We start from the raw sequence: 12,093 nt of genomic DNA, 5'->3' as shown, positions 1-12,093 counted from the left end.
TAGTCAGTATTTTGTCCTAATGGCAGTGGGCAGAAGCTTTATGGGATTTAGTGCCACTCACAAAAAGTAAGGCAAGACTGAGTGAGATACTTGAGGGGGTTGGAGCTTTGAATGCACAGACTTTTTGTTAACAGTGTTGTATCATGAGGTCCTCACAAGTATTAACAAGTGTTTGTCATGACCTACAGTCATGCTGTGGATACCTCCTTGCCTCGCAGCACTAGCTGCTGCTGCGCCTGAAGGAAATGGTCCTGCTCCCAGCTCTCGTCACAGGCTGGCAGGGAGAAGTGAGGCTTGAAGAGGGCTGGTGCCATGTACCCTGCAGGCAGCGTGCTGGGCTTTCCATCCTAGCCGTCGATCCCAGACTCTGCCCCTTGCTCTTGTTACTCCTGCCTTGCTTCTGCTCTTGACTAGCCTGCATGGCCCCGCTGTTCCTCCTGCTCCCTCCTGTCTCACCCTTCACCATGCTCCTGCCTCCAGCTGCCTCCTCTGCTTCTGAGGGCTCCCATTTCAACTCATCCTTCCTACCAAACCCGACTTTGATCTTTACGGTCTTCATTTTAAAGTGGTCCAAGCCTGACCTGACTGCCCTTGTCCAAGTTACATCAGCATTCTTCTCACGCACCTCACTGAGAAGCCAAAACGGGTTTCGGTGACTTACATTGCAGTGAAAATCCATGGCAGGTTTCTACCTCTGGTGTCCTAGGTCTGTGACCACACCCCTGAAATGATTCAACATCAAATTGATTTATATTCTATAAATATATGTATAGATTATATAGTTATACTTAGTGGAGGTACCAGCACTCAGACTTTGTACGGCTAACACTGCGCAGCGGAATACCTTCTCTTCCAGGTCAGTTCCCAGCTAGTGAGAGGCACCACTGGGGATGGCGAACACCACAGCGTCCCGGCGCCAGTAGGCATTGCTGGGCTGGTGGGCCTGGGTTCACACAGGTCTTGCTACAACTGTAGTGGGAAGAGGGGGAGCCAGGTTTCAGGGGTGGGCTGAGGAAAGGAGGATCATGCGGTGACACTGTCTGTAAAAATAAAAAGTTGGGAATCAACAAGTCAGCTGAATTTCCCATATGCGGTACTAGAGGCTGACTTGGAAAGAAATTTTTCAGCTAAAATGGCAAAGTTATGTAAAAAAAGGAGACATATAAAAATGAGACAAACTTTTCTCATAAGAAGTTATTTTGTCTAGAGAAGTATCTTAAAACCTCAGTAAGTGGTAAGGTGACACCATTTCTGTGGCAGATTGCCTGGGGAAATAAGTCCTTCTGCGTACCCATAATTCATGCATTGAACTCATCCAGTTTGAAGCATCCCTCAGAGAACTTGCCCATCCTAGCAACTCCGTAGTACGTCAGCAAGAGCTTCCTCGTAGAAGGGGCCTGTAGAGATGATTTTTCACAAGCTGCATGCAAACACTGCAGCAGGGACTTGAGCCTCCTGCTGCCTTGCCAAATGTATCTGCCCTCCAAGGTACATTAAGTACCGTAGGGGAGTTTCCTCAGGCCTTGTTGCCTAAGGCTTCTCCCTCATCTCCTGCTGCAGGGGACAGAAATTCTGGTGTTTGGGGTGTGAAGGAAAGCCCTGGCCCACAGGAGGCTGGAGTCAGGGCTTGATCTTCTCTTGCCTGCAAAGATTTCCAGTCCTGCACCTAAATCCCTCCCGATACCTGCCTGCTGCAGAGGGGACAAGTGCTTGTTACTCACCCACGCTGCCAGCTGCAGGGCTCCCTGCGGCTGCCCCCAGGCATGGCCCGGGGAACATGAGGGATCTAACTTCAGGAAGATATTTCAAGGGACATTCAAAATGCTGGCTGCACGTTGCTCTGTTGGCTGCCTGACTGTGAGCGTGCGAGTGTGTGATCCTTACTGTAGGATTACCTGCGGACAGTCAGCTGCTGGGGCTGGCTTTGCTTTGATCTATTTTTTTTCAAAAGGAAAAAATGTTAAAAGGCTGCTGGGGTCCCAGCTAGAAATACTGGAAAGGAAGGTAAAGCATATCCAACCAAATACATAAGGAAAGGGATACGGCAACCCTGAGTGCATAGCCCTTGCAAGTAATTAGTCAAACAATTCCCTGGTGTAAATTCATTCACGCATGCTAGAGAGAGAGTTGGCTGCTGAGTTAAGCTGCCAGTGGTGCTGCTATTTTGTTAGGATAGCTAGAAAAAAACAACGGTTTGCTTTTTTTCCAGGCAGCAGACTCAGTAGGTTTCAACTGGGCCTCGTTGAATAACTTAGGTTCCCCTATCAGAAAGGTACAATTTCAAGTTTAAATCAAATGTGCATGTGTGCATGCAGAGAAAAGGATCAGAGGACTTACCTTCTGCTTTCAAAAGTAGTTTGTATTGACTACTTGTTTATTTATTTTGTCCTTTCCTATTTGTAAGCTGGTATCTGTTAGGCTGAATGTTATTCATATATATATATATTATATTATATAATATATATATTATTATTATTTTAAAAATGGTTGTTTCAGGGTGTGAACTGTAGTGGAGAAGGAACTGCAACTCCTTCCCATTTCCTCATGGAAATGAATTCACAGAGCAGAATGCTGAGATGCCCACAACAAGGTGCTGTGTGGTGGCTGACTGTACAAAAGAATCTCTGGAAATGCCGCCTGGCAGGACAGCAAGAGGCAGTTTCTACTCTCAGGTATGTTTTCAGAGGAGATTTGAAACCCACCTGCTGGGGATAGGTTCAGGCATCCTGCTGATGTGGCTTATCCCTCTGGTTTGTGAGGGAGGCCCCCTCAACTCTGATGGTGGGGTTACTGCACCGCTCCTTTTCCGGGCATGAACTGCTGTGTTCAGGGCATCTACACTGGTATTGCCTAACTACAAGTGGCTTCTCTGGCAGCCCAGGCCTTTGAAAAGTTGTTTTTTTTTTTCCTACAGGAAGAGGTGGATCTCTCTCTCCCTTCTCTTTCCCTTCTGTGGCATTCAATCTGATAGCCAGCAAGAGGAATAACAATTAATAGGCTAGGCATGTATTTCCTATAATCACATTGTTAGACAAATGACCTAATGACATAAACTGATTTCCAAGGTGCTATTTCAGCAGCATTAGTCATTTCTCCTCCTATGAAACTGGCATTTTAACTTCCCAAAGCCCCACGGCTGTTGAGTGGATATTTTATGTAAACCATGCAGCATTTGAAATGTTCCTAGCCCTGCGTAAAGGTTCCCTCCAGCCCCTGCGCAGCACCCTGGCGTACAGTGTGACTTCAGCCCTGTACTATGCAGGAAAGAAATCTGCTCTGATGATCCATGTGGCAGAGAGTTTCTGTAATCTATATCATGAGGTCACATTTCAATACTGGGAGCAACCAAGATTGAAGTAATAATTTAGACCACTGGAGTAAATATAGTTTTTACATTAGCGCATTGCAGACCTAACTTGGGGGATTATGTCACAGGATATTTTTTCTGATTTGTCTCAAAGAAAATTTTAAGGCCTCCTAGTTATTGCCATGGTGATGTTGCTCCAACTCAGCGTTGAAATTTCCCAGAGAGTTTTATAATCAGTTGTGAGGGAATTAAATGTTTGCTCTACCTGAAACGAAACCAGTTTGCCCTCGTACTGAACTTTCTGTAAGGTACAAGTTTGGACTGGGGATGCATGTACTGGATTTCAGATATCAAGTCAACCGGCCTTTTTCGGCAGAACCTTGGATCCTCTCATGCTAGAGCGGATTAAATTTACCTTGCTTCATATGAATGCGAGATGCTTTTCCTCACTGCCAGAACAAGACTTCTATGTCACCCCACAGCTTGTTTCTGCAGGACAGACAAGTGCAGCCCCAGGAGTCCTCCAGACTGTTCTGCAGGCTTCTCTTCTTGAAAGGCTGTGCTGAGGAAACAGCTCAGCCCTCGCCATGCTGCAGAATCAAGTTGTCAGGAGTAAAAGCTGTTGTAAATGGGGCTCTTGGAGAGAAAGTCGCCATCGTACTGCAGTAAGGGCTGTTTGGGCTAAATTTAGCCGTTAAAATCAACAGTAAAAACACAGCCTTCTCCAAGCTGGAATGATTCAATTTGACCAAGCAGAAAAGTGTTCCCTTATTAAGCCAATTGTAACTCCCAATAAAAAGGCTTCAAACTGAACCTGGCCCTAAAGGCCTTGGGGAGCCAAGAAGCCAGGAGATTGCAGCCAGGTGTTTCATAAAGCCAAGGCTCTTAATGTTTCTTTCACACTGGCAAGGGGCAAAGCAGCCAGCTTTCTGGAAGCACGCTAGCAAGTGCCTCTGGTCCCCTCTCTCCCAAAGCCACGTTCTTTTGTTTTAGCCCGTTCGAGACAGGGCTGTGATTACAATGGTTTGTTTCCAGTGCAGATCCTGAACTATCACCACCGCTAAGGTGGTTTGGAAGGAGGAGGGACCAGTCCCGAGTCTTACCCAAAGACAGAGCTGAGTCTTTCTGATGGTGAACTCACAAGAACAAGTCCCTTTCTGTGTGCCGGACTGTGGCATGGGATGTGTTGCTGTATGTAAGCTTCTGGGTTTTTTTCAGAGCACTTGTCTACCTCTGCACAAAAAGTAAGTTTTATGGCAAAATATAATAAACTCAAGCTAGCTGCAGGTGTGCTAGCTTCAGCACAGGACCTGGGACTCCTGGGGTAAGCGCAGATCTCTCTGTGGGCTAATTTACTGGCTGGTGCTGGAGGTGTCCCAGGTACTTCTACAGTGCGCTGCTGTGCCGCGTGTGCGTGCTGAACATGGGCGTACTGGCTGGCAGGCCTCGGGCCCTGAGCACGCTGGCCTTGTCCCCTTGCCAGCACAGACCAGGATTCCCAATGCTGTTGCTAAGCTTCTGCTTCCTTCCCAGTTCCTAACCAAGCTTCAAAAATATTCTCGAGTGGGTGAAGCTATACTGGAGAATGTCTTTATGGGAATAATCTAACATTAGCCCCGAAGAGGGGACAGACTAACCATTTCAGGCTCTTCCTCCCTCGTGCTTTTCTACTCTGCTTCCTTCTAGTTCCTTTCCTGTTCCTATCGTATTTTTTTCTTACGCTGTTGTGTTTTTCCATCACTGAGACTCCTTGCAATGCACCAGCTTTAAAGCGTGGTCCCCACCATCACTAAATTTGCAAGCTTTTGTTTCAGCTCAGTAATATTTCTGTGCTGGTTTTTGTCTGAGGATCCAATTCTGCATCGTATCGAAAGAGTATTACAGAGCCCACAGGGGAATGGAAAATTTCAGGATCCCTTCTAAAAGGATAACAATAGAGTCACACTGATGCAGGTGTTTAAGCTACATTCGAGGTGGCAGAATTGGGAAGGAGATCCCAGTGTCTGAGTCCTGCTTAACCCTCTGCTGCTGACCGTTTCTTGTCGGGGCCCATCCCGCGTGATCGCTTTAGTTCAGATGGTTGTAGCAGGAGGGTGTTCGGGCTTTGGCTCGCCTCGGTGTTCCCGTTAACTGTGGCTGTTACTCTGGCGTAGCGATCGCAGCTGAAAGCTGTGTGACAAGCCCACCGGTGTTCTCCAACAGCCGCGGGAATCGCGGTGTCGGTAGGAGAAGCCGCGAGGTGAGGTGTGGAGGGCTGAATGACCGCTGTGGTTCTCCGGGACCTAGCGAGGCCTCGGTAACCCGCGTGGCGCTCGGCGGGGCAGACGGGGGGTGCCGCGGGGAGCGGGGCCGGGGTAGGCGGGGGATGCGGCAGCGGTGCCCGGGGAAGCGGGGCCGGGGGAGTGGAGGGTCCCCCGCTCGGGGCCGGCCGTCGGACAGGGAGAGGGGCCGGGCAGGGCGACAGGGCCGAGAGCGGAGCCTCCGCAGAAGCAGCGCGGGGGGCTCCCCGGTCCCGGGGCCTGGCCCCCCCTCCGAGCGGGGGCCGGGGAGACGTCAGGCGGAAGGGAAGCGCCCGGCAGGCTGCAAGTGGGCTCCGCTGCCGTCTGAGCATGCTCCCGCGGGGGCAGCGCCGGGGTATATAACGGCGCCCGGGCGCCGGCGGCGGCAGCAGCGGTTCTGCTGAGGCAGGCGGGACGCTTCGCTCTGTTCCGCCGCTCTCCGGTCCGCGCCTCTCCGCACCGCGCCTCTCCGCAACGAACCGCGCTCCGCTCCGTCCTGCGCTCTACCGCCTCGTACCGCACCTTTCCGCTGGACAGCGCCGCTCCGCATCGTACCGCACTTGCCCGCGCGGCACCGCCCGCAGGGTCGGTCCCCGCCGGAGCCCCGGCGCCCGGCACGGCCGAAGCAGCGCGCCCCGCTCCGCCGGCCCCGGCCCCCGCGGCGGGCGCTCCCGCGGGCGGCAGGATGGCCGCGAAGCCGGCCGAACTGATGGGCATCTGCTCCAGCTACCAGGCGGTGATGCCGCACTTCGTCTGCGTGGCCGAGGAGTTCCCGCCGCCCGCCCGCCCCGCCAAGGCCCCCAAGGGCAAGCTGCGGCGGCCGCGGCAGTCGCGCTTCAAGACGCAGCCGGTGACTTTCGACGAGATCCAGGAGGTGGAGGAGGAGGGGGTGTCCCCTATGGAGGAGGAGAAGGCCAAGAAGTCCTTCCTGCAGTCGCTGGAGTGCCTGCGGCGGAGCACCCAGAACCTCAGCCTGCAGCGGGACCGCCTGGGCAGCTGCCGCCTCCGCAACAGCCTCGACTCCAGCGACTCGGACTCGGCGCTCTGAGGGCGGCCCGGCCCGGCTCGGCCCGTCGGGAGCGGCCCGGCGGCGGCGGCGGCACGGACTGGGCTGCGGGAGCCGCCCCGCCGCCGCCCGCGGAGCGCCCGGGGCGGGCAGCCGGCTCGGCATGTTTTCTAAGAAAGCGCTTGTACCTTCGTTTCTATTTGATTGTATGAAACTCTCCGTTTAAAAGACGAAAAAAAATTATCTTTTCTATTTGTTAGAAAAAATGAGCTGTTTTAGATGCATTGAGCTGCTGGACTTTATATTTATTTTTGCATTTAAACTGTTGACTGCATTAATTTAATATGTTTCTACCTGAATGTCTGTTATTATTTCCATAAGAGAGTAATAAAATCTGATATATTTGCACAGTACATATCGGACTGTCCTTATTTCAGGGATCTGACCTCTTCCAGCTCCCCTCACCCCTTCGAGGGTTAAAGGGATTTAAAGGCTGTAGGAAGCAGGTGCAGAACCAGTAGTGCTTTCCTCCGGGATGCTGCTCGAAGAGGTTTTGCAGTCTGTGCTGTCAGGTACAAGCTGAGACAAGGGCCAAGAGAGACTCATTTTAGACAACTTTAATTGCTTCTTAGCGATCTTTGCGTTAACCTGAATTGACGCTTAAGGAGCGGTTGTAAGTGGTTGTGTCTGAGAACTTTAATGCAACTGGGTGAGCCTTGTGCGTTCACCAAAGTGCCTGTATACTTTCTGTTCTTATCCAGGTTGGTTTTGTCTCTTCTCCCCTTCCTCTTCTGATCTGTAAACTGTTTAGTGCTGCAGACATGTTTGGCAATGGGATACAATGCAGTTTGGTTTACTAGAGCAGGCAGTATTGTGTGGACAGGCTTTTCTTAGAGTTTGAAAAGCAAAGGTATTTATATGTGGTATGGGAGTGAAGTTATGTGGGGCTTCTCTGTGTGTGTGTGTGCAGGCGCATGGAAGATTTTGTGAGATTTTCTGTCTACAGTGTATGTGCCAAGGACAGTCTGAAGCTCCCTACAGAATGAAAAGCAAATTCTTGGACTGGGAATCTTCTCGCTGTATTTTCTTAATTCTTTTTAATGATTCCTGTGCTAATAGTCCTGGCTTGAGCTGCAATCATACTGATAAATAGGGCTGAACAGCATGCTGTGAGCTTATTGGGGGGTAGGGGTTGCGGCAGAGCAAAAAGATGAGTGTGATGCAGATGGAGAACAGGGTATCTAGTTAGAGCTGGCAACCATGGATTCGTACCCTCTGGGCACTGAGGAACAGCAGATGACCTGCACGAGAAGCCCGATGGTGGCTCCCAGCTCTGGGCACAACTGAAGCTTGACTTTCTGTAGCTTAAAGCTGAGGAAAATCGGGGAGGGGGGAAGGGCTTGTTTTTGGATGTGTCCTTTGCCAACTTTCATAAATACAGGAAGTTTCAGAAACGCCCTTGCAGCAGGAGAGCCAGCTGACCTCCAGCACTAAGGGATGGTCATGCACACAATTCTACAGGTAAAGGAAACAGGTCTGGGCTCTGGCCCAACCTCCTTGTAAAAAAAGCATTTAAACCACCCCACCTGTCCCCCTGCACGCAGTCTGCGAAACAACTTCTCTCCCTCTGCTGTTAGACCCTGATGGCTGTTCTCTGTGTGGACGCAGTGCATATACAACATCTATGTACAAAGCAAAGCAACTTGACCTCCAGAATAGCTTTCAGCCAGGCAAACTGGACTTGGTAAGAAATAATCAGTTACCAGCAGCTGGGCTGATTTTATTCAACAGATTCCTAATGCTGTTACAATTCTGGGAGTTAGGGGTTTGTGAAAGGGTTTGAAACATCTGTGGGAACTCTGTAGCCATGTGCTTAAATGTTGCATAGCATACACAGCGGGCTAATGAGCTCCATAAAGGATCTCCAGAGACTGTATCCATCCTCCCCATACTGCAGGTTTCAGGCTACTTTTTAGTCTTGCTTTGCTGTCAGCTCTGGTACAAATCCCCATGATATACAAAGTGTGCAGTAGCTTCAAGCGGCTGCGAGCACATGATCCTCTTCCCCACTCATTGTTTCTGTTTAGCAGCTGGACTAATAGCAGGCCATTTACCTTGGTCCTTCCCATCCCTGCTTTAGCGTGCAGCTGCGCGGCCACCACGCAGGAGGCACAGGAGGCTGTGCTTATGCCAGCCAGCAGCAGAGCGCTGGCTTCCTGGAAGGGGGAAAATAGCCATGGTCCCTTGTCTGTTTCAAGACCCAAATGTTAACACAGAGGACAAAGAGGGTTTGAGAATCTCCTGTAGCATAACATTTGAGAAAAAGCCATATTCCAGTGGTTAGGCTGAAAAAATGTTTCCCTTCAACTGTTCTTTGTTAACATTTTTCTGCTCCATCTCAAAAACGAATAACATGGGAGATGCCAGTGCTAAAGATAGGCTAGTGTTTATCTCCAAGCAGTTACAATTCAGGCAAAAGGGTGAAAAGCCAGGGTGTTTTAGTTCTGTCCTGGAGAGGCCCTCCTGAATGCAGCTGGAAAAATAAAGCTCCCTTCCAGTCTTCCTGTGCTGCTAATTTTGAAGGTTTCTCTTGCAGCGGGTTTTAGCATCATGGCCATCTATCCTGTAAGGATTGCAGGAAGACCTATTAAATTCACTTTATTGAGGGTAATGACTATATCAAAGGGTTTTAAGTCTGTCACCCACTACCTAGGCTTGAGATGTGGGTTGTGCATTTCCTTTCAGCAATTCACAGCTTAAAAGCATCCAGCAGATGCCACTTACAGTGGTGCTCCGCATGGTAGTGAGTAGGCACGAGCATTCTGCGTCTGCACAGGAAGGAGCTGAGAGCCACACGCTCATGGCGCAGAAAGACAGGTCTCAGGGCAGAGGGGAGACTGAGCACCCCAGGGTGGCCTTCAGCCCTATTTCTCCTTATCACAGGAAATCACACAGCAGAATGTGTCTTCAATGGGACCTGCAGTTTATTCTGATATCACTTCATGTGTAAATCATCCTATCCTCTGCAGCAAGAGGAGCATCTGGTGGGGTGAGTAAAAGCTTGAACTTGAAAGCAATTCTTTCATTGTCTTCCTGGTTTTGTCCAGTCCCCTTCGAGATCGTCGGCATTTTTCCCCTTTGCACGTGTTGAAATGCTGCATTAATTTAAAGCTACTCGTGCTGGTGTGGTGGGTCTGTACCTCTACTTCTTCTGTTGTTGGCCTGACAAGTGTAGAGGGTATCTGTATGGTGCAGTATCATCACTCTCCTAGCATCAGGGGGAAAAAAAAAAATCGTCTCTGTGCATCTTATGGACAAGCTTTTTCAGCTTTTTCTCCAAAACATCTTACTTAAATTCAACTTAGTAATTCCTGGGGGATTTCTGGTTGCAATTTAGTGTCTACTTCAAGGGACTGAGCACAGTCTCCTCTCCTTCTGCTGTTGGATGACCTCTCTCATCTCTGAGTTTCCAGTGACCCACCAGGGATTCTTCAGAGTGTAGCTGTTATCAGGAACAAATGGGAGAAGGTGCTTGTGATTCCTGCAGGTTTCTGTGCTGGGATCCTGAGAACCCGTTTGCTTTAGGAGCTGGTTTATGACGACATGTCTCCTGACCCTTACCAGTGCTGTGGGTCTGATTCTGCAAGAGCGTGATGGACAGACTGCGGGACACGGCCCTGGGTAAGGAACACCACATGACCGCTGTTATCTAACCTCCAGAGTAACAGCAGAACCATAGGACAAACCACAAAACCTATTTAATTGTTATGCTGACCCTGAATAAATTGCTGCGTAACAGAGGCCGACAGGCGAGCTCTATCAAATCTGGTTGCTGTGGTTTTTCAAACGTTAACGTTAGCCGTGCCAGCGGTTTGCTGGCTGCCCTCTGCGGGGTTGTAGCTCCCTGGCAGCGTGTGGCCCTCAGCCTTTGTGGCCCCTGGCCTTAGGTGTGGGCTTTTGAAGCCACCACCAGAAATTAGCATGGCTCTCCAGGCTGCTTTTAGCCATTTTTGAACCTCAGCTCCTGTCGCATGGCTCAGCCTGAGCAGTCTTTTGTACATGGGGCCTGCATTTCTGTGGGGAAAAAAAACTTTGGGGAGGTGCAGATAGCCTGAAGTCCCTGAGCAGAGCTCAGGCTGTCTGTGCAGTGATGCACCAGCGCCCTAGATTTGCAGTTTAGCTTCTCACAGCCATCTTAAACAGAGCGTGCAAGCTGTGCACAGTGCTTCAGCAAGCCTGGCTTCTAACTTTAGGGCTATTTCTTAAGCTGTCAAGGTGCAAGATTACATCCTGAGCAGAAAATAATCAGGTGTCCAGTAATAACACAAGTAAGAGGAACTCATCTTCTCCTCAAGTAGGAGGCCATTGCACAGTATGGAGAGGTTGCCAGGTCAACCCTGCAGGCTTTATCAAGAAGTAGTACATGGTCTTCCACTTGAGTAGCCACCTGAAGTCAGGTGGCTGAACTTGGGGGAATTAATTAACTGTGGGAACAAATTAATTCCCAAACAGCATCTCATCACATGTACATGCATGTGTCTCCCTGTGGCTGGTCTATCTACTCTAGAGTGAGGGCTGCTAACAGAGCAGCCCAGCTCTTGACTGTAGAGCAAAGCACCTCCAGATATTTATTGACAGTGCAATTAGTTTAACTGGTACCAGGGGAGAAGGAAATACTTCCTGCATAACCAATAACTGCGGTGTCAGAGTCGTGTAACCGTTATTTGTGCCAGAACATCAGCTTTAAGACGATTAAACATGTCAGCTTGGTAATTATGCACTTATGACTACAGTGTTAGCAAATGCCATGGCATGTTACAAATACCATGGGGTCAGATCCCGATTTTGGCTGCACTGGTGTCAAACTGGCTTTGGTCCAGCTGTGCTCTGGAATTTATCTGGATTTGCCCCTTGAGTATTCATGCTATTTGCTGATGTTGCTGAGCATGTTTCTGGACTGGCTTGAAATGTCCAAGCCATTGCTCCCCTGCTCTGTGACACCCAGGATACTCTGAGGCTTCATGCAACATTGCACAAGTTTAAGCATCCTTGTGCTTTAGAAGCAGTGTGGATGATATGCCCTTGCCTGGTTGGGTCATCTGTTCCCTGCTCCTAGATAGAGTGGGAGCTGGTGGCAGTGATGGGCAGAGGCTGGGGGAGCTGGAGCAAGAGGGGAGGAGGCTTTTCTTTTGGCTCCTCTGTGAGTCCATACCAATATGAAACTGCGGAAGACTTTCTTTGAAACCAAACTGAGGTTTGCCTGGGTCTGATTTCAAATGAAATAAGATCTACCATGATAATTTACGACTCTGTCCAGAACAGAGATTCTTTGTTTGGAAATATTTGCATTGAAAAAGTTGAAGTTTTTTATTAGGATCTGGTGAAAGGGAAGTTTTCTTCCTTGGCTTGATTTAAAACTCTGTTGTGGAAGATTTTTTATTTTTTTTCTTCGCTGTGAAGAAAATGACCTTTCTTGGGCAGGAGGGAAGAAGACTGGCAAG

General features: G+C 49.6%; 2 protein-coding genes across 2 annotated transcripts in view; both read left to right on the top strand.

Moving 5' to 3' along the window:
- Positions 1-3,499, top strand: part of ALKBH3 (alkB homolog 3, alpha-ketoglutarate dependent dioxygenase) — a 31,611-nt gene extending 28,112 nt beyond the window's left edge. The window contains exon 10 of the transcript XR_008733195.1: positions 2,563-3,499. The gene's annotated coding sequence lies outside the window, so the exon portion shown is untranslated. The remainder of the gene's footprint in view (positions 1-2,562) is intronic.
- Positions 3,500-4,758: 1,259 nt separating this feature from the next.
- On the top strand, positions 4,759-7,005 carry C7H11orf96 (chromosome 7 C11orf96 homolog). The gene has a single exon (XM_055716402.1). It carries the CDS (start codon positions 6,272-6,274, stop codon positions 6,632-6,634), a length of 363 nt encoding a protein of 120 aa, XP_055572377.1. The 5' UTR covers positions 4,759-6,271; the 3' UTR covers positions 6,635-7,005.
- Positions 7,006-12,093: the final 5,088 nt, after the last annotated feature.

Source organism: Falco cherrug, chromosome 7, assembly GCF_023634085.1.
Source record: "Falco cherrug isolate bFalChe1 chromosome 7, bFalChe1.pri, whole genome shotgun sequence".
Taxonomy (NCBI): Eukaryota; Metazoa; Chordata; class Aves; order Falconiformes; family Falconidae; genus Falco; species Falco cherrug.
Note: the sequence above shows the minus strand (reverse complement) of the source record. Positions and strands in the feature narration are given on the sequence as shown.

Coding starts and splice junctions, on each gene's coding strand:
- C7H11orf96 (XM_055716402.1), top strand. CDS start 6,272: ATGGCCGCGAAGCCGGCCGAACTGATGGGCATCTGCTCCAGCTACCAG.